A 24,929-nucleotide genomic window follows, 5' to 3' on the forward strand; every position below is an offset into this window, starting at 1 on the left:
TGGTCTGTACGTGTTTCTAAATGTAACTGCCTATTGCTATTTTTAACCTGCAGTATGTATAGTATATCAGTCAACAGGTTTGTCAGTCAGCATATATGAATGAAACTAATTAAGTCATAAAAAACAACAGCAAGAAATACTCAAGCAATACATATTTTGGAAGACCAATTTATTCAATAAAAAAACATCCACTGACAGAATAATGAAATTCAGGTCCAACTAGAAATATATTTACAATATTTACAAATAATTGAGCATTAATACCATTCAAACTGTGGCCAATTAAAATGTATTCAAGATTTATTTAACTTTTAACTTTAACCGTTTTTGCTTCATGGGATATTTAAATGCATTTAAATTCAAGCTCAAGTTTAGAGCCTTCAAATATGTTTTAGCCAAATGAGCATTTCATGACAATTTTAATATACATTACATTCTCAGTGAAAAACACACTATTCCAAAATGAAAAACATCATTTTGGAATAGAAACGCAATAGAAAATGTCAATTACATTGTTTAATATGACAACACAGAGAGGCACATTCCTGGTGATTTGATGAATTCAAAAAGGGCCTTCTGAAAACATAACAAAAACCCAACATGCTGAGAAAGATGGCAATTGATTAAGTGTGAATGTGAAGGGCTAGTGCAAACTCCTTCAAGATGTCAACCATAGGCTTTCCAGTGCAATAGCACCCTGAAATGAAAAGGGTACAGCCTGACTTGAGCACAGTTTTTTGTCATATACTAGTGCTTGATAAGATAATGACTTTTTTTTAACATCTTAAACTTAAAATAAATCAATAGGCCTATAGCTTATTTTCAAATAAAACAAACAAAATCATCTGTATTCAAAAATCTAATTTCAGTGAACAAAGGCATGACTTTTACAATGTTGATTTCATGTGATTAATAACATTCATGTGATTAATAACATTCATGTGATTAATAACATGGTTTATTTCAATAACATGTAGATCACACTAACTAACTAGTCATCGAGACATTGACTATGCTCCACAAATACAACTTCTACATACAACTTTTAGCTTACATTGCCCAGCAGTGCAGTAGCACACTTGAAGGACATAAGCATCAAACTAATGGCTCATTTATATTTGGCATGCAACCATGTTGCTCAAAAGTAACTTATTTTCAACTGAAAAACGTGACAGCGTTTGACACCTATTTTCCGAGCAAAACAGTCATGCGACGAAGTATAAATCAGGCTAAAGCTGGAAACTTACCAGTGTATCCGTCCAGACAGTTACATGTTTGGCTCTGTAAAACCAGAACAAACACAATATGTGTTGTGTTTATGTATATGTTTGTTTTCAATAATGTACAGTGTTAAATGGCTGTACTCTGTATTGTAGATAATAGTCCTACTTTATTAATGTACTTTAAAGTGTCATGTTTACAAAGAATATGACATCTACTACAATGGCTCCCAAACTTTTCAGGCCGCGACCCCCCAAAATAATCATAATTTGAACTAGGACCCCCCCACCCTGACAAGCACTTGGAATTTAGTTTGACTCGGTTCCACAGATATAAGATAGATGTAAATATTGCAAGGCACCAACCTGCTCATCGGGAGCAATTAGGATCACACTTCGACACTAACTCTGGGGGAGCCCGGGATCGAACTGGGAACCTCACGGTTATCATCTGGCCGCTCTACTGGTCACTCTACCCCTGAGCCATTGCCGACTCCCCGAACAAATCAAATTTGAACTGGCGGCCACCCAAAATAATCATATTTGAACTGAGGACCCCCCCAACCTGATAAGCACTTGGAAAGACAAACAAACAACAACAAAAATAGAAATGTTCTGAAATTTTCTAAAACATACAAACATTTTTCAAAAGAAATTCATGAATTGAAAAAACTTATAAGAAATAGTGACAATTGCTGATCTAAGCTCACAATGCTTCCCATCGTGAAGCGTTGTGAGCTTGTAGATCGGCTGTTTTCACGTTTTGAAATGGGGCTTAAGTGGTTAATTCATAATGTATATTTGTACGTTTGGGTCTCGGGGAGACACCAAATGTGTCTTTTGGAGTCTCGAGCTGAAAGGTTTGGGAACCCCTGGTTAAATCCTATTCAAAACGCAGACAGTAGCTCATCTAAGTCAGTGGTTCTCAACCTTTTCAGGCCGTGACCCCCCAAAATAATCATATTTGAACTGGGGACCCCCACCCCGAAAAGCACTTGGAATAAGTTGAGGCATTACATTTAGTTTGACTCAGTTCCACAGATAAATATTGTGAAAAAAGCAGATCTACAAGCTCGTAGATCGGCTATTTTCAAAATGTTTGCCTCTTTCTTATATTATTTGACAATTTGGCCAATGTGACAATGTTTGGCCACCATTTTTATCATTTAGTATAGTTTGTTGATTCGTTTCTTCATGCAGTAATGGTCTTTTTCTTTTGTCTTTTTTTTTTGGGGGGGGTATTAAAAAGGTCTTTAAATTGTCACTTCACTGTCATCTGGGGACCCCCCCCCCCCAAAAAAGAAATATCCTGTGGGGACCCTCCTGGGGGTCCCGACCCACAGGTTGAGAAGCACTGAAGTCATGTAGGCTTATCATGTTGTTAAACCAGAGCAACTGCCTTTCGGGGAAACAGAAACTTAATTTTGGAGGGGAATTCCTCTGCCTAGAATCTAGATGAAAATGAAAGTGCTGAATTTGTTTGCACAATGCACTATTGATATTTAAAATAAATCTAAGTGTGAAATCCCTTTCACACATTATTCTATTTATTTAGTTATTTAGCTATTTAGTTATTTATTTATGTTGGATATTATTTGTTGTATTTTATCTCTCTAATTTTTATTGGAAAATGTACACTGTGTTTTTCCTCCTGCATTTTGTCATCTTTTTTTCTCAGTAAAACAGCCTACTTGACAATAGAATAATGTGTGAGATCCCTTTACCCATAAACAATCCCTTATATTTTTACACACAGCAGTCTGGTAGGCCACATAGCATATCTAATTACATTATACTGGTAAATAAATGCATCACGTTACCAGTATGACTATAACCTATTGGTTTATTACCCCCCAGACATATTGTTGCATGTATGTCTTATTTTAGATTTAGTAGCAGTGGTGGAAAGTAACTAATTACATTTACTCAAGTATTGTACTTAAGTACAAATTTGAGGATTTTTTTAAAACTTTACTGCGGTTTTCCATTTTCAATACTTTTACTTCTACTCCACAATACATCTCAGAGGCAAATATTATACTTTAACTCCACTGCAAGTATTTGAAAACGTTAGTTACTAGTTACTTGTATTATTATTGCAAAACATACATTAACCACTTTATGCCTTTATACTTCGGCTATTTGAAAATAGAAGACCTACAAGCTCACAGCGCGTTGCAAAGCGACACGCCGTTGTGAGCTTGTAGATCTGCTATTTTCAAAATATTTGCATACATTTTCAACACTTGTGAAATGGGACATTCTGCATAATGAGTACTTTTACTTTTGGTATTCTATCGATATATCAATGACATGTAGGCTATATAGGCCTAAAACAACAGTTAGTTAATTATTATCACTTATAGATCTTTCACATAGGAAGGGGCCATGGTTCTCTGGGGTCCTTGAGGGGGTTCTAGAGCACAAGATTCAAACGAGAAATTATGTTTTCCCGGTTGGGACCTAAACTAGTAAAAAATAGCAGATCTACAAGCTCACAACGCCTGCTTCGGGCCTCAGCATTTATGAAAAAATGGAAAATGTTGTTTTTAATTGATGAAAAGTTGTGATTTTGTGAGTTGTGATTTTATTTTGAACTAAAAATATATAGCCTATCTTTTTTTAAATGTAGTAAACAAGGGGGATATTTACTCAGACCCATAAACATTGGGAAACGGTGTCTGAGGGTCCCCAGCAAATTGTTGATACAGCATCAAAATCAGTTTAACCACTTTGAAAAGTGGAATATTTTTGGAATATCTTTTAAAAAGATTGGAATATTTTTTAACCATTTTAACAATACAAATCTTGTATGGGGGTCTATGGGACAAAATATTTTCAGATGAAGGTCCACGGCCAAATTAGTACATGCCTACATTATTCATTTGGGGGGTCCTTGGCTTGACATGAAAAGATATACGTGAACCACACTGCACTGCTAATAGTCATCTTAAAGTGCGTAGCATCAGAGGGAAAACCTTCTACGGAAAATACTGCACAGCAACAGTTGATGATGATGTTCTGATTTTTTCCATTGGTGGTACAGCATTAGCCCTGAAACATGACTGTCATATCATGACAGTCATCGATGAACTTCAACCTGGTGTTTGCACTTTCTCCATTTACTGTCCGTACATCTACATAAACGTTCAAATGTCAAATATAAAGTTCTTACCCCATGGCCACAGATGTTACAATTATGTACGGGCCATCAGAAGTACCCGTATCTTCTGTATTTTTCAATAAAACATTTTAATCCGATTGGTGGCAATTTGCTCAGTACTTTTTCTTTGCTTTCAACTACGCGTCCCTATCGGTTGGGAGCTGTATTGCACTCTGATACATTATAACTATGAGAAAATGAACACCGATAACATTAAAATGCTTGTTATTGAACAATACGGATACGGGATACGTGTACTATGGGCCCGTACATAATTGTAACATCCGTGATCATAGGGTAAGCACTTTATAAATTTGAAAATTTGAACGTTTATGTAGATGTATGGGCTAAAAAAGGAGAAAGTGCAAACACTATGTTGAAGTTCACCCACGTCGTGTATCCATGGATAGTACAGTACCAACGGAGGCGTGGCCTTGGAAACAAATAGGAAACAAAGCTACGCAGAGCCTCCATAGCTTCTAGAAGTAACGTTTTACTTTCGATTCCAGCTGAACGTCGTCTAGTCGTGTCGTTCTGAGCCTTGAGACACTTATTTGTGGAAAATCGTTCATATTTGACTAACAGATCTTTTGCCAAACGGAACAATGAAGAGCCTTTTCTGCGCTGTCTTTGTGTGCTTCCTCGGGACCATAATGGCCAAGGAGTGTAAGTATTATTTATATTACTATACGAGTTACTATGTTGTTTACTGTTGAACAACACGCTGTGTAGGCCCAAATAAAAATGTTATTCATGTAGGCTAAGGATAATACTACTATCCGTGTTTATGTAGATCTATATGGTAAAAGTTCGGTACTGTTCAAGTACATAGTAATAACGTGTGTGTGTGTGTGTGTGTGTGTGTGTGTGTGTGTGTGTGTCTATGTGTGTATGTATGTATGTATACATATACAGTGGTGTAAAAGTAACTAAGTACAATTTTGAGGTATTTTTACTTTAGTGGAGTATTTCCAATGTTCAATACTTTTACTTTACCCTTACACTTTTACATCTCTGAGGAAATTATTGTAATTTAAACATTTTGAAAAGTTGAAATGGGACATTCTGCATAATGAGTACTTTTACTTTTGGTACTTTAAGTATATTTTGATGCCAATAATGTTGCACTTTTACTAAAGTAAATTTTGAATAACAGACTTACTTGTAACAGAGTATGTCTGCATGGTGGTATTGATTCTTTTACTTAGGTAAAAAAAACTTTCAGTACTTCTTCCACCACTCTATCTATCTGTCTGTCTGTCTGTGTGTGTGTGTGTGTGTGTGTGTGTGTGTGTGTGTGTGTGTGTGTGTGTGCGTGCGTGCGTGCGTGCGCGCGCGCGTGTGTAAACCATGGGCCTACTATAAGCGACAAAGCGGGGCTATGCTTAAATAGGCTATTCTTGTTTTATTCTTAAAACGCACATTGAAATTATTAAATTATAGTCTACTGCTATGCAAATAATATCTGTCCATTTACACTAAACTGGCTGTCGTTTTGTCTCACTGTCTTGGGCAATGGCCATTACAAACCCGTAGCTCCGCCCAAGGTCCAGGTGTACAGCCGCAACCCAGGCAACATGGGAGAGTCCAACTCCCTGATCTGTCACGTGAGTGGCTTCCACCCTCCTGATATCAAGATCGAGCTGCAGAGGAACGGTGTGGAGATCCCCAAAGCCAATCAGACGGACCTGGCCTTTGAGCAGGGATGGCAGTTCCACCTCACCAAGACGGTGAAGTTCACTCCTATGGCTGGAGAGGACTACAGCTGCAAGGTCACCCATCTCTCCAAACCTAAGTCCTACACCTGGGGTGAGTCTCTTGTTTGTGTCTTAACCATTAAAACCTGAGGCTGATTCTACAAATGCCTTCTAAATCAATAGTTCTCACACTTACAAGATTTTTCAAACATTTTCAAGATTTTTTAAAAAATGTAAAAAAATAAATAAATAGCAGATGTACAGATAGCAGATTAATCAAACAATCTATTCCTATTTTGGACTCGCCTTTATGCGAAAAGCAGCAGAAATGAACAAAAAATAAAGGAAAATTGTTAATATACCGGCATTGTGAGCTTGTAGATCGGCTATTTGAACAGTTTTTGGACGACCCTGTTGTGTGACGAAGTACAAAATAACGTGGCTGAAATAAAACATTTAAAACTTCTGCTATGTGACTGAAGAACTTTGTCTCATGTGTTTTCTCTCTCCCCACAGAGCCTGACATGTAGGCCTCCAGTCTGGTGTGTCGTACTGCAGGTGTGTACCACATAATAATTATATGTCTTTGTGACATGTGTCTGTCTGTCTGTCTGTCTGTCTGTCTGTCTGTCTGTCTGTCTGTCTGTCTGTCTGTCTGTCTGTCTGTCTGTCTTTTCATTGATCAATAGACATTATAGTAATATACTGTTTTTCTTCAGTTTTTAACCACAGGTGCAGTCAATCACATGAAGATCTACACTGAGTCCCTTAATCCGGTGGTTCTCAAAGTGGACCCTCAGGGATCCTTGATGGGGTTCCAGGAGATCCCCAGCAAAATGATTTAATGGAGCCTCATAATCAGTTTAACCACTTTAGCCCTCTGTACATGGGCCATTTGAAAATAGCCGATGTACAAGCTCACAACGTGACGCGTTGGTGTTATTTGAGAACCACTGCCTTAATCGTCTTTGGTGGCTTTGTTGACACATCCTTTTCCTACAAATAGACAAAGTTTGTTCTTTGAATCAGGCAATTGTTGCACTTTTATCTTGTTGATGGTTGAGACTCGTGGTGAGACTCGGCGTAATTAAATCTTCTCATGCTGGTTATTTGGGCCAGGGGTGAATGCTGATCCTGATTTTGGAAAGTCCTAGACCACTGATATACCAATGTTTTGATCTATATATTGTCAAAAAGTGCTAAATCAGTTCTAATCAATTTGATAAACTTAGTTGATTACAGTTTTTCAAAAATAGAAATGTCAAAAATAGCCGATCTACAGTACAAGCAACGCATTGAGAGCTTGTAGATGGGATACTTTTGAGAATTTTTGAAAACGCCTGAAAACGTCAGATCCCAATCCCAAAAGATTTGCACTTTAAAAACATTACCAAAAACACTTATTTCCAAAGTGAACGAAGATTACATTAGACATACTGTAAACAAATCTAAAACAAATAAATGATCAAATACACCTTCTAGTCCCGCTTGCAACACCACACCACACCCATGGGCGTTCGATTCTTGTGTCTTTTTTATGGTGAAACTATTAAAAGTCGTAACATGACTATGCTAATTATTTTCTTGCACTGTGATGGGTAAAGCATAAAATGCACTAGACATGCAGGTTTTTCGTCTGTCAAAGTAATGTAACTTTCTAATGGATTGGATAAAATAAAATCTATAATTTTGGCCTTTAATTGCATTGTCTACTTTTATTTTATTTATTTCTAAACTAGAACGCTACAGTCTACTGTTATTTAAAGGAGTAGTACACCCAATGTATCAATTACACACCCCATGAAGCCTTGAATTCATGGAGATTTTTTAGTTTTTGTCGCATTCCCTATAGCCAATAATTTGATGACCAGCAGAGAGAAGTCTCCTACTTTTTAGGAGAACCAAAGAGTCTCCTACTGAGTCTCATACTGACCGATGACCCAGATCAAATTAATTATTGGCTTAGGAATGCGACAAAAACAAAAAAAATCAAGGCCTCGTGGGGTGTGTAATTGATAGAAAATAAGTAGTTTTTTGGGGTGAACTACTCTTTTGAGTTGGTAACTGCTGGTACAGTTCCTCTGTTGCTCCTGTAGATGGGGCTAGGAGACAGACTCATTTCACCCAAATCTATGGAATGAAGTAAACGAGCCTGCTGTAAATTATATAATAAATAGACAACTTTAGCTCTATTGCGTTGGTCGCTTGTGTAGCATATTTGTCGTTTTAACAGAGTAGCAAAGGTAAAAGTGTTACTGACACCGACATATAAAATGTTAGGGAAATGTTTTAACTGCCTCAGTCTAGTAGGCTAGTCAGTACAGATGTCCGCGATTTACGACCCATTGAAGAGTTAACTTTTACACATAGTAATAACTTGTTATGATCACTGTTATGGTCATAAATAACATAAATCATTAATTGAAGTGGGTAAATAAAATGTCTACTAAATAACAAACGTAGTTTGTTTGTTTTTAATTTGAACTTTTCTAAATCTTAACCTCTGAAAATGGCTAAAATATGAACATTTATCTAAAAGAAATGAGCGCAAATTGCCTAAACTGCGGCATTCGTCGTCACTACAGGGCTGAGGGGTATTTCCTGAGTGTAGCAACTTTGTAGCTTCTGCTGGTGGATGAATCAAGATCCCATGGGCCGGATGGACACTCACGTTGAGAACCACTAGAACGGTTGCTTGACAACCAACTAGCTAGCCAATCACAGAGCGACCAAACCAAACGTTCCTCCGGGGCATGGGATGTCGGCTCTACGCCGTGAGCAGCAGCAGTGCTGATGGGTGCACTAACTCACTCACTCACTCACTCACTCGCTCAGTCACTCACTCACTCACTCACTCAGTCAGACAGACAGACAGACAGACAGACAGACAGACAGACAGACAGTCTCAGACAGTGTCACACAGATACAGTGTATGTATCATACACATGCCATACAGTCTGCTGTCAACATGGACACTTTGCTTTATGACGTTCCTCCCAGTCTGATGAAAACCTTCTGTGAGATCATGGACAGTGGAGATGATAGACTTGGATGGCGAGAACTAGGTAAGTAAGGGACATTTAAATGTTTCCTCTGTTAATAGGCTAGTTTAGTTATTGATAACATATCTATCTATCTCCGCAAAAGTGTCACTTTTCAGCTACAGTCACCTTTTTGAACCCAAATAGGGCAATTGTGTGACACCTGACCCGAAAGAAAACAACATGTTGTCACCTTTTTCACCTCGGGGCTGTTTGCATGCATCTATCTATCTATCTATCTATCTATCTATCTATCTATCTATCTATCTATCTATCTATCTATCTATCTATCTATCTATCTATCTATCTATCTATCTATGGTTATGATCTGGGTCTAGATCAGTGGTGGGAAAAGTACTCAAATGTTTTACTTAAGTAAAAGTCCATGTACCAATACTGAAATCAATGTAGAAATACTCTGTTGCGAGTAAAAGCCAGGAAATTTACTTGAGTAAAGTACACGTGTTGGCATCAAAATGTAGTTATAGTACCAAAAGTAAAAGTAAAAATGTATAAAAATATTTTGAAAATAGCAGATCTACAAGATGCAACATATTATTATGAGCTTGTAGATCGGCTATTTTCAAATGGCTGAAGTGTATATAGGGCTGAAGTGGTTAAGGTAAGTTTTGTAATAATAATTAAAATCTAACTACTTAAATACTAACTAGTAACTAAAGTTTTCAAATAATTGTAGTGGAGTAAAAGTACAATATTTGCCTCAGAGATGTTGTGGAGTAGAAGTAAAAGTATTGGAAATGGGAAATACTCAAGTAAAATGTTAATGTACATAGTTACTTTCCACCACTGGTCTAGATCTAATAGGCTTAAGTCTAATTATCAGAATTATTATGAATTCTGATACATAGCCATGGTGGTTGTTTTAGATTGTAATCTTGTTCTCAGATTGGTTTGTCAACAATTAAACATGACTTCCTCAGCTGCACGTATCGTACCAAGTTGGCTGGAGGTGCGTCGCACAGAGAGGGTGGAGGCCAGGGGGAAGAGTCCTACATGGGAGCTGATGTGGTCCTGGGCCCAACAACTCACCACTGTAAGAGATCTGCTCAAAGTGTTGCAGGATATGGGCCATCACAGGGCAATACAGCTTTTTATGCTAGGTAAGAAATGGGTTAATTTGACTCTGTCAAGTTTTTTTTATCAAATTCCATTTAGTTTTAGTCATATTTTAGTCATCTTAAATGTTTTACTGTAGCCTAGTTTTAGTCGACTAAATATCATAAGATTATAGTCGACTAAATCTACAGTAGGATTTAGTCAACTAAAAAAGTATTTTGGCGGTGCCTTGATGGTGTCGTAATGGCTGATTTTACACTTGGTTGCATGCTGAAATAGCCGATCTACAAGCTCACGTTGTGAGCTTGTAGATCTACTATTTTCAGACCGCAACTTTCGTGCAATTTTCAGTGCGCAACCAAACATAAAATGACTTGTCTTTTAGTTCTACTGGATCTCTTCTCCTCTAGTCCCTCACTAACATTTTAATCTAATTTGTTGACGAAATTGTCAATATATTTAGTCTTAATTTTAGTCATCATAGCTTAGTTTTTATTTAGTTTTTATTTAGTTTTCGTCGGTGAAAAAAGGTAGTCGCCGAGCATTCTTCGTCATAGTTTTAGTCGACGAAATCAACACTGTCTCACACCTTTAAATGTTTTGCCATGTATGCTGTCAACAAAACCACGCAGAAGCAAAACATAGTGACATTTATGTTTCAGACTTGGCTCCTCCGGGAGCCCAACAGCCTAAGGCCCCAGGTCACGTGTCATTACCTGAGGTAGAGACAATGTCGTCAGATTGCATTATTCAAGATGTCAAATACCAAAAACAACGCCAGCAGTATAGTGTAAATAATGTATCCGTTTTATTTAAGCCGACAGTTAAGGATGAGGATCCCCGCCAACCAGAGGAGATGACCTCAAGTCCTCCGTTAAGTCTGGGTAAGCTGTCCCGGGTTTCTCCTGGCTCTCACTATGGGCACTATGGGCATGACAGTAAACATGATCCCACCAGGTCACAATGACTATGCGCACCAATAAAGACAGCTGTATCTGTGTATCCCTTATTTGATAGAAATATGTGCATTTTCCTGTTATTTCTGACCATTTGATAAACAAAACCCTAGCGTTCCCATTCTGAAGCGTCCCAAGATATTTTAGTGTAAAGGGAAAAAGGAGCTACTGTACAGTAATAGATCTGGTCAATGAAGTATAACAAAAGAGGGGAGTGGAAGCCATACACACACCATTATAGAATCCTAGTGATTGATTTGTTCATAGGGAAATAACAGCTCACCTTACTTCGGCACAAATGATGCATGTTTAATTCTCACTTCTTATAATTTTGGTGCTGGTGATTTTCCTTTGGGGGCGGCTAACTCCTCTTTGGAAGGGGCGGCAAAATTTCCTCTACGCAGGACAAAAACCCCGCTGTCAATGAGGTGCCTCATGACAACAATGAAACTGAATAACTCACACTTCACACCGCACGTTTCACAATTGATTTTTTTTTTTTGGTTTTATGTTTGAATGTGCATGAATGAGTGCACATGGTCATGTAAGGATTTCCCTGTGCTTTCCGTTTGCAGTTGACATTACTGTCACGGAGACAGGGTTAAGTCACAGGCCCTTGATCACATACCAAGACGTCATAGAGGGAACCAGAGACTTCCATGATGACACGAAGATAGCCGAGGGCCAGTTCGCAGACATATATAAGGGGCAAAGAGGAAGTAAAGCCTTTGTGGTCAAGCTTTTTAAACAGGTATGAAATAGGGAACTTGACATGTGGAAGTACTGCAGGATGTTTCATGGACATACTACACATAGATAAGCCTGCTTACCAGGTGCTTCCGTATCATTTTTACTATTATATTATCTTGTGGTGGTTGTGGCTGCCCTGTTTTACATATTTTACATTCTTATTCTTATTATTGTTTTTAATGCTGCACTACGTAACTTTCCTCTTCTACCCCGGATTTGAACCTGGTTTCCTGCAATATTTACCATTGAGCTAATAGAGCCTGCCTGCTTGCTCAGGGGATAAATTGAATCTTGACCCTCAAGTCAAAATTCATGTCAGATCCTGTGTCTAGGTGAGACATGACCTTTGACACGATCTAAATGTCTCAATAGAAGAGCAGGGAGACAAAATACAACCACCCCAATTGTATAAGTTACTGTATATTGTATTCACATACTCTCATACAGATTGACATTGGACAAATTTACATTTTATTCATAAAGAAAGTTACATAGTGCCGCTTTAAGCTTTTATATGACATACATTATATTATTATTATTATTGTTTATTATTATTATTAATAGTAGCATTAGTAGTATTAACATTATTATCATAATGGTTATGACATATTTGTTGTGCTTCAGGTAAACAAGACTTCATGGAAGAAACAGTGGGACCTGTTCAGAAGAGAAGTTGAGGTCCATACTTTGTATGTATATATCATCTCCCTTCAAAAGCGTTCTACTGTATTTCACTAACTACGGTGTGTTTCAAACTGGCCACCATGTATGAAGAAAAGTGCTTTTTCCTGCTGAGAATGAAAGAGGGAGGTGGGGGTGAATGACGTGACGTGCATTTTGCATTTTCCGTAACATTGTCACAGAGTTCATCAGCTTTGGACTGGCAGCCCTGCGTTCGTTTGAACGTCGTTGCTGTCTGGCAGAAACCTCTTATCTCCATATTCTAACTTTGTGTGTTTAGATTTTTGTAAATTAATGCCCTACTTGATTACTTGATCATACTACAGCGTCGCACAATAGTATCAAAAGTAGCAGATCTACAAGCCCCCATCTCAAAATATGTTGTTCCAGGGACCCCCAGAGGCACAGATCGGAGTTAAAGAAATTTGCAGATCTACAAGCTCATATCGCGGCACTCAGTGCCACACTATGAGCTTGTAGATCTGCTATTTTTGAATAGCCCAAAGAAATCTTAAAATGACACAGATGCTTTCCCGGTCTTAATGGATTCATTGTGCTGTGCTTCAGGTACCGGCATCAGAACATCTTAGAGTTATGGGGTTGCTTCTCTGAGGACGACCGTTGCTGGTTCATCTACCCTTACCTCCCGAACGGGTCACTTTACGACCAGCTACACAAACAGGTGAACTTTATTTCACAGTATGCTGCTACTGAGTCATTCACCTGAAATAGTCAGAAATCTTACATTCAGAAATCAACATTATCTTAGTGTTCAGTTGGATGGTGTGCCTCAATTAGGCGAGGCAAGTTTATTTGTATGAAGCAGCAGTGGCTCAGAAAGGAGAATGGCAGAAAGGAGAAGTTTAATTCTTGACTTCTCCTGGCATCGTGTCAAAGTGTGCTTGAGCAAGGCAGGCACTGAGCTTGCTCCCAGTGAGCAATTTGGAGCTTTGCTTGGTTGCCTCTGCTGACAGCATGTGAACGTGTTTTCAGTTTTATGTAAAGCACTTTGTAAGCGCTTTATAAATCAAGTGTATTATTATTATCATAGGAATGAATGTTGAAAAGGTTTGGAAATTGCTATAAATCTTCGCCCATAATGACATTCCCCAAACAGGTACACCAGGTTGAAAGCTCATCATGACCAATCTGAAGCTGAAAATTGACAGCGGTCTCCCCTCCTCCTCGCAGAATAACGTGACGTTTGTCGTCCCGCAGGGTGGAGAGTGTTGTCTGTCCTGGCAGCAGCGTCTAGACATCATCAAGGGAACAGCGAAGGCCGTGCACCATCTGCACCAGGCACAGCCCTGCTCCGTGATCTGTGGCAGCATCTGCAGGTAAATAATTGCGATTAACTATTTAATTGTGTTACTATGCCGTTGAATATTATTGGAACATTATGAATACAAATTAAACTTACGTTTGGCTTTTAGACTTGGTAAACAAAAGGTGCACAGGGCAGATATGACAAATGACTTAATTATTTATACTTAAAAATGAACATTAATAGTGGAAATATCCGATCTACAAGCTCAAAACGCATCACATCGCGACACATTTTTAACTTCTAGATCTGCTTTTTTGGAGAATATATGAACATTTTTAACATAATTATTATGACGATTATGCAAAAAAGATTTGCGATGATCTCAAATCATTGCGTTTAGGCGATTATGTACTAATTGTGACAGGCCTATCTGCAGGTACCAGGCAGTCGAGTCATTGCTTAGAGATGTTAGAGATGTGTCTATCATCACATTTGTGAACGATGCCCTTTAGGACTCCAATCCTCACAAATTCACAATGCTACACACATTAAAAACAACAATAAATAACTGTCAGTGAAGGGAGGCGTTGTGACCTTTGTGTAAATAACATGTCACCTGTCACTGGAGCCCGACCGATGCCATATGTTCTGGGTCTGGGTCTGATGCAGAACCCAAATTTCGATACATAAACAATGTTATGATAGATAAAACAATGTAAACATGTACTTTAATTATACAATGAACAAGAAAACAAGTAAATATAAAACACACACATAAACTGAACCTCATTTTATTTAAAAAAATATGTTTTTCACACTCCTAGAGCATATCCCTGGTCACAGTGGAGATATAATTAACAATATGTTTTTATTGAATGAATAAAGTAGGTACAAGATATCCATACACTATTGTCCCACCAGGGTGCACACTTAATTATTAGAGGTAACATTGTAGCTAACATTTGTGCACAGACTCTCTCCCACACGCACACGCACACGCACACACACACGCACACACACACACACACACACACACACACACACACACACACACACACACACACACACACACTGCTTCATGTCCCAAGCACAATAAATCTATCGATTTATAAAAATCGATGTATTTATTTATTAAAATCGATTAATACATTTGTATAATCGGTTAAAATGTATTAGTCCGATTAACTGTGGCACCCCTTCTTGTTTGTGCAGCTCAAACATCCTACTGGATGAGCGCCTGCATCCTAAGCTGTCTGGCTTTGGGACGGCCCGTCTCAGGCCCCACTCAGCCAGTCAGAGCTCCACCATCACCCTGGACACCAGGACCCGCAGCAACATGGAGTACCTGCCAGGAGAGTTCATCCGCGACGGCAAGCTGTCGCTCCGCCTGGACATCTACAGCCTCGGAATGGTGACTGCAGATTAGAAGCACTCCATAACAACTCCTGTTAGAGACGATGTTTTGCACCTGTCTGTCCGCCCGCCCGCCCGTGTGTGTGTGTCCGTCTGTGAACAGCTAAAATCCGGCACCGTTGGCCCGATCACAGCAAAACTGTGCACACACACTCCCTGGATGTGTTCTTCAGTTATTGCGCCACCAGGAGACGGATTTTTGCAAAACTTTTTTTTGTGTTCATCGGTACACAGTCATTAAACCAAACGGATCTGTCAGATTTTTCATTTTCCATCCTGATTGGCTAAGATTGGATTCCAAAGTTTGCAGGAGTGCTCCGTTTTCAACAAAATGCCAAAAAAATCACATTGTCCTGTTTTAGCGCCACCAGGAGGCCACATTATCTCTATAGTTATGTGATCAAGATGGATCTGTCCCATTTTTCATATTCCATCCTGATTGACGAATTTAGAACATGGCTGGCCCACAATAACCTACCTGACCTGGCGGAGACCTGTGCTCCGAGGAGCACTTTTTCTAGTTGATACAATTATTTTGCAGTATGTGCTACATTCAAAATATGTGTTTTCCTTGTAGGTTATAATGGAAACGATAACGGGAAGGAAGGTTGTTGAAGAGCCTAAGCGTATATTACTGGTGAGTCCCCGTACAGCTCAATACAGGGGGGGGGGGGTGGTTTATAATCCTTAATGAAGTATTTGTGCTATTGTATTATTTCAAAGTGCTAGTTTACAGACACGTCTCTGTCATATACAGTAGTAAATATGATTGCTTTATGCCATAATATACTATATATTTGTTCTGTCCAAACAATGAAAAGCCACAGGGGTTACAAATACTCAGAAAAGGCAAGTCAGTCTCTCTTTGAAGTATTGTGCAATGGTATAATTGAACCTCCATCGTTTGATTTAAATTATACATGTCAAATGCTAAATAAAAAAAAAAAATGTGCGTGCAAATGTTTTAGAATAGTAAACACAACACATTATAAAAAATGTTGTGCTGGTATGTAATCACTAATCACAGTGTAGTGCGCTGGGCTGAGGGGTGCTCGTCTAAAAATAGCACAACACTGAACACCACTTCTGAGGAAATATTGAGACAAACACGCTCACGCTTTCCCCTCTCTCTCTCTCTCTGTAACCCTTCCTTCTCAGAACGACATCCTAACTGCGGAGGTGGAGGAGGGCGGAAGTGTGGACAGCTGCCTGCGCTTCCTGGACTGCAGAGCGGGATCCTGGCCCCACTCTGTTTCCCTCCCCCTGTTCCGCCTGGCTCTTGAATGTACAGCCACCCGCCCCCGGAGTAGACCCGACTGTGAGGCCGTGAGTAGGGCTGGGCAATGAATATATCTGTATTGTATCGATATGGTAATGTGAGATTAGATGTCTGTCTGGGATTTTGGATATTGTAATTATAGCTCGTGGCTTTTTCAGAATCAGAATCAACTTTATTGTCACATCACATGTTTACAGGTGTAAAACAGTGGGTGAAATTCGTTTTTTGTGCAAGCTCCATCGTTTCTGTTATTTCCATAGGAGAAAGCGAAAGGGATTTTTTTTTACATAAAAAAAGTAGAATAATTATGGTCACAAATCACAATACGATATTGTCGCCACAATATCGATATCGAGGTATTTGCTCAGACATATTGTGCTATATGATTTTGTACATAATTATCGCTCAGCCCTGACAGTGGCTGAACCTGGGAACTAGACAATAAAGTTTGTCTTTTACGATTGATATTAATGCCCTGTCACATTTTTATTGCTATATATTAGATATTAACATATCCACCGGACATACTGTAAGAGTAAAGGTCCTTACACACCGGCGAATGTGCGAATATACGCAAAATTCGGACTCGTTCCGAATAATTAAAAGACGCTTTTTCGCTTCGCTTTTCCGCTTTTTCGCGCCATGTACGCTTGCATTGACTTTATAAGGTTTTTAAAAAAAACGTATTATTCGCACGAAAAAATCGCCCCGGTGTGTAAGGACCTTAAGAGTTTATATAGTTTGCGGAGATATCAGTGTCATATTGCCTGTCAGCAGTGTTGTGTTGCAACCTCCAGATTAACCAATATTTTGATAGTTTCTATCTTCCGTATCATGACGGAAGTGAAAAAGGATAGATAGGGAGAAATTTGTTTTGAAGGCTGAAAAGTCGGCGTGTCATAAAAATCACACCCTGTGTGAAGTGGGCGGTGTCTTGCTAGCTAATCACAATACTGAATGGAGTCAACCAATCATGTACAAAAGATAAATACATTTATTGAAACACTCTTTATGATGGACGAAACCATAACTTTAAAAAAACCAATCTATGGTTTTTTTAAAGTTATGGTTTCTTATATAGGGCTATGCACATGTGTCATGTGACACTGGCCAATCACAGTCCTGAATAGATTGTGATTGGCCAATCACAGCGCAGGATAATTGTACAAATTTCCAAACCTCACTTATAGGGGCGGTTTCACTGCCCAAGATAATTGTACAAATTTCCAAACCTCACTTATAGGGGCGGTTTCACCGCCCAAAAACATGCTATTCTTCTCCAAAACCACTTAATCGTCTCTGTCGGGTGGAAACCTCATATGTCCAAAACTGTTACTTTTCAGGATTAAAATTTAAAAAAGAACAAAAGTAGCAGATTTACAAGCTCAAACCTCGTCGCTTCGCACCGCGCTTCGAGCTTGTAGATCTGCTACTTTTGACACTTATGTGTGACGCTGTAGTATGATCAAGCAGGGCGTTAATTTACAAAAAAACACAAAAAGTTAAAATATGGAGATAAGAGGTTTCTAACGTCATGTTGTGCTGCTGTCTCTAGGTTCTGCAGGTGTTAAGCCAGCTTCTTCCACTGCCGAGCCCCCCGCCCAGCGACCAGCCCCACACGCTGGACGCCGGGATGCACGCCTACGCCGTGGACCACAGCCCCAGCATTCCTGTCGAGGACGACGAGCACCACGGCGGCCCCGTGCCCCCGGCTCCTGGCGGCCTGTCCTCCACCAAACCGGGACCTTGTGAATACAGCCAGTCAGAGGTAACCCGGTGGTGGTGGACGTACATTTACTTGAGTACTGTACTTGAATACCAGTGGTGTGAAGTAACTAAGTACATTTGCTTAAGTACAATTTTGAGGTACTTTTACTTTACTGGAGTATTTCCAATTGTCTATACTTTTACTTCTACTCCACTACATCTCAGAGGCAAATATTGTACTTTTACTCCACTACAATTATTATTATTATTTTAAAAATGTAGGTAATAGTTACTTTTACAGATATAAATTATTATATTATAAAACATACATTAACCACTTTAGCCCTATTTTATACCTAGGCTATTTGAAAATAGCCGATCTACAAGCTCACAACGCGTCGCATCGCGATGCATTGTGAACTTTTTTTCAAACATTTTAGTACTTTTACTTTTGGTACTTTAAGTACATTTTGATACCAATACTTTTGTACTTTTACTCAAGCAATATTTTAATTCAGGACTTTTACTTGTAACAGAGTACTTCTGCATTGCAGTATTGATACTTTTACTTAAGTAAAAAAAAAATTCCACCACTGTTGAATACGTGCATTTAACTTGAGCATATACACACTTTGTCCACCTCCGGAGGTCACCTATCTGAGCTGCGATTCGAGCACTCGTGACTCGAGCGACAGGAATCCCGGACGGCGACCTTGGGAATCGGGCGAGGCGGCGAGCGGGCTGCTGTCCGGCGGGGAGCCATTGGATCTCTACAACAGCTGGCCCGTTCAGTGCAGCTGTGCGGCAGAGGCGCCCGGGCGGGGCTGTGAGGACTGCATGGCCAACGGGTTCACTCCTGACCAGTCTCACCACACACCTCACGGTGAGTTTTGTTCTCATTACATCAAGTGGCAAGTTCTTTTTTTTCATTATTCGACTGAGAGATTGGCCTAATTTGTTATATTAATTAATTAATAGTTTGCCAAAAATAGGATATACATCATGATTTATTGGGAGAAACCAAGCAAGTATTATGTTAAATCAGACATTAAGCACCCCTACAGCCCAAATGGAATGTTCCTCTATTGCATAACATCTTTTTTGCATGATTCGACTGAGATTGGCAGTCGAATCAGACTGATTCGACTGCCAATCTCAGTCGAATCATGCAAAAAAAAAATTTAGCCAATCAGATTCGACTAGAGAAATCCTTAGTCGGGGACAGGCCTATAATCAGTATAATCTTAATACCCATAATAATCATAATATTCATCAGACTTATAGAGCACTGTGCTGAATACACAATGACGCCTTGCATGGACAGAACAAACACAAACTTTATTGAGGCAAAATAAATAAGAGACATATTTAAACATTTTAAATTAGAAAGCTATGCTGGCACACGCACGGAGGATGGATAGACTGAACATAGGGCATGCTTCTTGTGATAATGGGGCAAAAAGGTCAACTACATCAGTTCCAATGTAGTTGGTATTTAATCACAAGCTCTTAAAAGTTGATACTATATTAATTTATAAAACCAACGGAAAGGTACAACAATGTGGGTTTTAGGGGCGGATTTAAAAGTAGAGAGGGTGGTGGCTGAAACGTATTTGATTGCCTAGAACGAGTTAACTCGTTTTTAGTTTTTCATCACTTGATTGCCAAGAACGAGTTAACTTTATTTTTTTTATTTTTTTTACCCGAAGACCAAGGAGATATGATTTTTCGAAGATCTAGACTCCTATCCACTTCCTTGTTAACTTAAAACTTAAAAATTCTGTATCTCGGCTCCTGAGTACTTTTTATTTTTTCATTGAAAAATCTCTGGCATGAATAATAATAGGCAGTGAAAATAATTCAGGCAGTGAATGTGTTAATCACACGTGACCACATGGAACTTTACCTCAGTTGTGGTGCTTTCCCTTGTTTCAGATGACATCAGCTATCCTTCTCACGGCATTGTAGAGAACCCAGCGAAGGAGAGAATGAGGAACAAACTTGATCTCTACAACAAGGGCTTAATCAAAACAGAGGAGCTTCTGTCTATGACACGATGATAGCCAGTGGCGTACAGTATCAAAGTACATTTACTTGAGTACTGTACTTTAGTAATTGTTTTTGAGTATCTGTACTTTACTTGAATATTTCTATTTTTGTATTCCACTACATTTAAAAGAGAAATATTGTACTTTTGACTCCACTACATTTCTAGGAATGGAAAAGGTACTATGGATTAACCTCTTAAGCCCTGTTTCAAACATAGTGAAAATAGCAGATCTACAAGCTGCTACGTGCTGTGAGCCTGTAGAGCTGCGGTTTTCACTATTATCAATATTTTTGGAAAATGTCTAAATTCTAATATTAAGGCAATGCATTGATATTAAAAAGACAATGTACTTGGTCATTTGTACTTTTGAAGCATGTACTATTCTTTTTAAGCGAGTACTTTAACTGAAGTACAAATTTGACAGAGCAACTTTCACTTGTAGTTGAGTAAAATTTCAAATATCATATTTGACCCTTATCTATACTTTGACTCAAGTACTGGGGTTGAGTACTTTGTCCACCACTGATATTACACGCAAAGGGAGAGGAACAACATCTACGATCTAACCTGACTTCCTCTTCTGATTTCCTGTCTGTGACTCTGGTCACATGCAGCCACTGTAAGACACTGTACCAGGCTGCTTCAACCACATTAAACCTAACGTCCCTATTCTGGGGCAAACATTTGGTGTAAATAGCTGATCTAAAAGCTATTTTCAGCCAAGACAAGTTTGGTATAGAGGGAAATACTAGCAAACTGGGAATGAGTACTAGGGATGAGTTAGATTGTTCGATCTTTTGTGGAAGTCTGCATATATAGATTTTTCATCAATCTTATGTACATAATACGGCATATGATTTCTTAACACTTCTGCAAAGTGAATTGCCATTTATTTATTTGTTCATTTGTAAACCTAGTCTATTTGCCAGCAATGTGAACCTAGAAATGTACAGTATGGATTCCCAGCATTTAAAAACTGCCTGATGCTAACTTGTAAATGTTGTGCAGGATTAGCATTGATATGCATAATCACCTACGGTATATACAATATTGCTTTGGGGGTTTTGAGGATTCTGAATCCTTTTATGACTTTTTAAGAATAAAAAATTGTAATGTAAACCAGAAGTGGCCATATTTCAACTCCCGGTGGGACAATTTTTATGAAGTTTCATTCAATAAATCTTGGGCCAATGTTCCCCACATTGGCCAAATTATTGCGTGGGTGAAATACGTTCTCTGTCCAACCTCCCTCTCCCCTCCTCCCTCCTTCCATACCCCTCTCACTCCACGTATGTAGCCATACATATAAATATGGGCATGTGATGTCAGACTCAATTGAAACTGCTATGATATCATTCAGCTATGATGCAAGTGTATAGAGTGGCTCACAGCCTCAGCCTGATGCACAGGGCCTGAATGTCCCCCCGCTATTGGGGGGACACTATTGCGATCGACTGGTCTATTTATTTATGTATTTTTCCTGACCGGCGCTAGTCTGGCACCCCACCATTTCCCATTGTGTTGCGCAGCCAGCGTCGTTGTGTATTGGCTGCTTGCTTGCCTCTCAGTGCAATGACCGTTCTGTTTCTGGCTACGTGCAGTTGCTCTCTCAACTCATCAACTATGTGTCAGACAAGCTAATACACAACACCTCGTTGATCTGTGTTATGCTGGCTCTAGGTGTGAAAGAAGAATCAAGTGCTGCTATGATGGACTGACTGACCAGGGATCAGATTACTGCAGCGAAATATGTGGGGGAACAAAGTTGTCCCCCGTCAGTTAGAGTGAGAGCCAAGAGTGCACGCACAAAGCACATTAAACTATACCTCGCTCCGTGGAATCAAAGAGGCATGTGTGATCATATGGATTAAGCTACTTATTCATCGAGGTAAATGTCTCTTATGGTTGGCTGCTACAGCTGACATCTCGTCTACTCTGTGGTAGAACAGCATTTTAAGTTTGTCGGGTCCATAAAATAATGGGTGCCGTCCAGGTGCGTCTTTCCTTTTTTTTATGTCGGCTCCACTCGGATCTCGGAACCAATGTCAGTGTTCCATTAGGGTTTGGGTCCGTCATTTTGAACCCGTGAAGAGATCTATGTGTATAATGTCTAATCTAATATGTTCACTATTTATTATTAGCCTACTAATGTTTCATGTAGTTCTTCTAACTTTCATTATAGAGTATAAAGCTTGAATTTACCTTAAATAGAAAGTCTGAAAAGTAGGCCTACTTTAACATTTACAATCTTTATCCAGAGCTTTAGTGCTTATAGTTAGATAATTAAATTCCAAGGAGTCCATTTGGTTACATTTGTATCCACAAGTTTCCTAGGGCGTTGTGGGCATCACTTCCTGTCGATTTGATATGCTGATACCTGATCAAATCGACAGGAAGTGATGCCCACAACGCCCTTGGAAACTTGTGGATACTCGATCGGAGCTACACCAAAACTGACAGTGACGTCATGACGTCACCGTTGCCCCCCCTTTTCCCTCATGCCGGCGTGCTTGGCCTGATGACCTAAAAGCCTAATATCTCCCCTGGGCTATGGGGAATTCCCCTTTAGGCTAGTGGTTAAGATGTCAGCTGTCCACACGGAAGCCCTGGGTTCGAAACTCGGGCGTTACACACGTATTGTGACAGGCATATCCATATTTTGACATAATCCAGGCACTTTAGTAGCCTACTGTGACGTATATTTGCTTAACAATGTTTGCGCTGACGCAACAATCTCGATGTAATGACATAATCTGAGCGCACACACACACCCACAGGTATCGCCATATATGGGCATTTGATGTGCTGGTGTCCGGCATGTCTGTAGTTGAGCACTGCCTGTCATTGCTGGGTTACTGCATTGACAACGCTGACCATAGGCATATCTGTGCACCCGCCACAGACACCACCTGCCTGCCACAACCTGAACCTTCTAATCTACTACTATGACCCGAATGCACAAGTGCATGTAGTGTACGTATGTTGCAAGACTGTTTTCTCAGAAATGTTGATACTACATTTCCGCAGGTGGTAAAACAGCTGGTAAACCACCAGCACCTGTGAAGTACGTCATTCAATGAGGGGAGGTGTGGTTGTTGTAGCCTACCTACCACACTAATCTCTCAAGAACAGATTCAGAGCTGCGCTACTGAATCAAATGCAAAAGTGAAAAACGCTGGGGGCGCTGTTTTTCCTTTTCTTTGACCTGGGATCCCAGATTGACCACACACAAACACACACACAAACAAACACACACACGCACCACGCACGCTCGCAGGCAGGCAGGCAGGCAGGCAGGCAGGCAGGCAGGCAGGCAGGCAGGCAGGCACGCACACACACACACACACACACACACACACACACACACACACACACACACACACACACACACACAATATCACAATTGTTTCAAATGTTTGCCTCTGTATGTATTAATAAACGATTATTTAAAAACAAGTGAAAATAGCAGATCTACAAGCTCACAATGCGATTGGCTATATCCGTAATTTTTGTACACCCCATTGTAAAATTAAGTATAACACAGGGTTAAGCGTTTAATCAGACTACTCAATTTAGTCTATTTTTTAAAAAAAACTGTCATACTCGTCAGCAACGCCCCCCCCCCCCCCCCTACCTATTCCCGGCTGTCACTCACTCACTCTCAATCCCTAATCACACCCTCCCTCCCTCACTCCTCACCTGTGGCCTGCTACATGCAGCCCTTCTCAACACCTGAGAGTCCTCTGTCCTGCAGTCTCAGACCAGGCCAGTTGCGCGTGGATGAAGTGAGTTTACTGTTCATGCTTGTATTCATATGTTGCATTTTGCCGGTATTTGTGGTTAATGTAATGCTCAGCACACCTGCATGCCTTATCCTCAATAGTGGTGTTTCTACCTGTGGCATATCTGATCATAACATGATCTTCTGCACCAGAAAGAAACGTAAACCTAAGAACGGTTGCCACAAATCAGTCACGATCAGAGACCTCAAAAACTATAAGAGTGAGGACTTAGATCGCAGGCTAGAGGAACTGGACTGGTCCGACGTACTAAACAGCACACAGGTAGACGAATCTTGGCTTGGTTTCAAAACCAAATTCATTCAAATTTTGGACAGTGTGGCCCCCATGAAAACCGTCATGGTCAAATCCCGCCCGGTACCATGGATGAATTCGGACATCCTTACTGCCATGAAGGTCAGAAACAAAAAGTGTTCTGAGCTTCATAAAGGTAGGATCAAACTCGCCAGGTGTTTTAACAAAGGTCTCGAATCCCACGTAGCTAAACTTGTAAAAGAAAGAAACAAGCTAAGAAACAAGGTTAATCGCATGCTCGAACTAGCAGAAAAAAGCTTCCTCGATGACAAAATTGAGGAAAATAAAAGCAAACCACGAGAGCTTTGGAAGCTATTCAACAACCTACTAGGCTGCAGCAAGAAATTGAAAACCAGGTTTACAAACATAAGCCTCAAGGTGAATGACACTCTCATCACATCCAAACATGAAGTGAGTAAAATCCTCAACATATTCTTCACGACCATAACCTCAGATTTGGTTGAAAAACTTCCCCCTCACTCTGGGTGCTATGGTGAAGAACATGTTGACTCATTTTACAAAAAACAGGGTGTA

At 39.7% G+C, this 24,929-nt stretch overlaps 2 protein-coding genes across 3 annotated transcripts; both read left to right on the forward strand.

The window, feature by feature from the left end:
- Positions 1 to 4,864: 4,864 nt before the first annotated feature.
- Positions 4,865 to 7,780, forward strand: LOC308079937 (beta-2-microglobulin-like). The gene is made up of 4 exons (XM_080421598.1): positions 4,865 to 5,049; positions 5,920 to 6,192; positions 6,597 to 6,638; positions 6,800 to 7,780. The coding sequence occupies exons 1-3, from the start codon at positions 4,989 to 4,991 to the stop codon at positions 6,608 to 6,610; spliced, it is 348 nt and encodes a 115-aa protein (XP_080277724.1). The 5' UTR covers positions 4,865 to 4,988; the 3' UTR covers positions 6,611 to 6,638; positions 6,800 to 7,780.
- Positions 7,781 to 8,686: 906 nt separating this feature from the next.
- irak3 (interleukin-1 receptor-associated kinase 3) lies at positions 8,687 to 20,656 on the forward strand. 2 transcript variants are annotated; one of them, XM_080421241.1, is made up of 14 exons: positions 8,687 to 9,145; positions 10,063 to 10,242; positions 10,861 to 10,919; positions 11,016 to 11,082; positions 11,730 to 11,905; positions 12,529 to 12,593; positions 13,153 to 13,267; positions 13,804 to 13,922; positions 15,065 to 15,263; positions 15,843 to 15,902; positions 16,424 to 16,591; positions 18,100 to 18,312; positions 18,900 to 19,134; positions 20,187 to 20,656. In XM_080421241.1, the coding sequence occupies exons 1-14, from the start codon at positions 9,013 to 9,015 to the stop codon at positions 20,309 to 20,311; spliced, it is 1,914 nt and encodes a 637-aa protein (XP_080277367.1). In that variant the 5' UTR covers positions 8,687 to 9,012; the 3' UTR covers positions 20,312 to 20,656. The 2 variants fall into 2 exon arrangements, with proteins under 2 accessions (XP_080277367.1, XP_080277368.1); XM_080421242.1 differs by lacking the exons at positions 10,861 to 10,919; positions 11,016 to 11,082.
- The last annotated feature ends 4,273 nt before the right edge of the window (positions 20,657 to 24,929 follow it).

The sequence above is a fragment of the Gymnoscopelus braueri genome (genome assembly GCF_963280865.1).
Source record: "Gymnoscopelus braueri genome assembly, chromosome: 23".
Taxonomy (NCBI): domain Eukaryota; kingdom Metazoa; phylum Chordata; class Actinopteri; order Myctophiformes; family Myctophidae; genus Gymnoscopelus; species Gymnoscopelus braueri.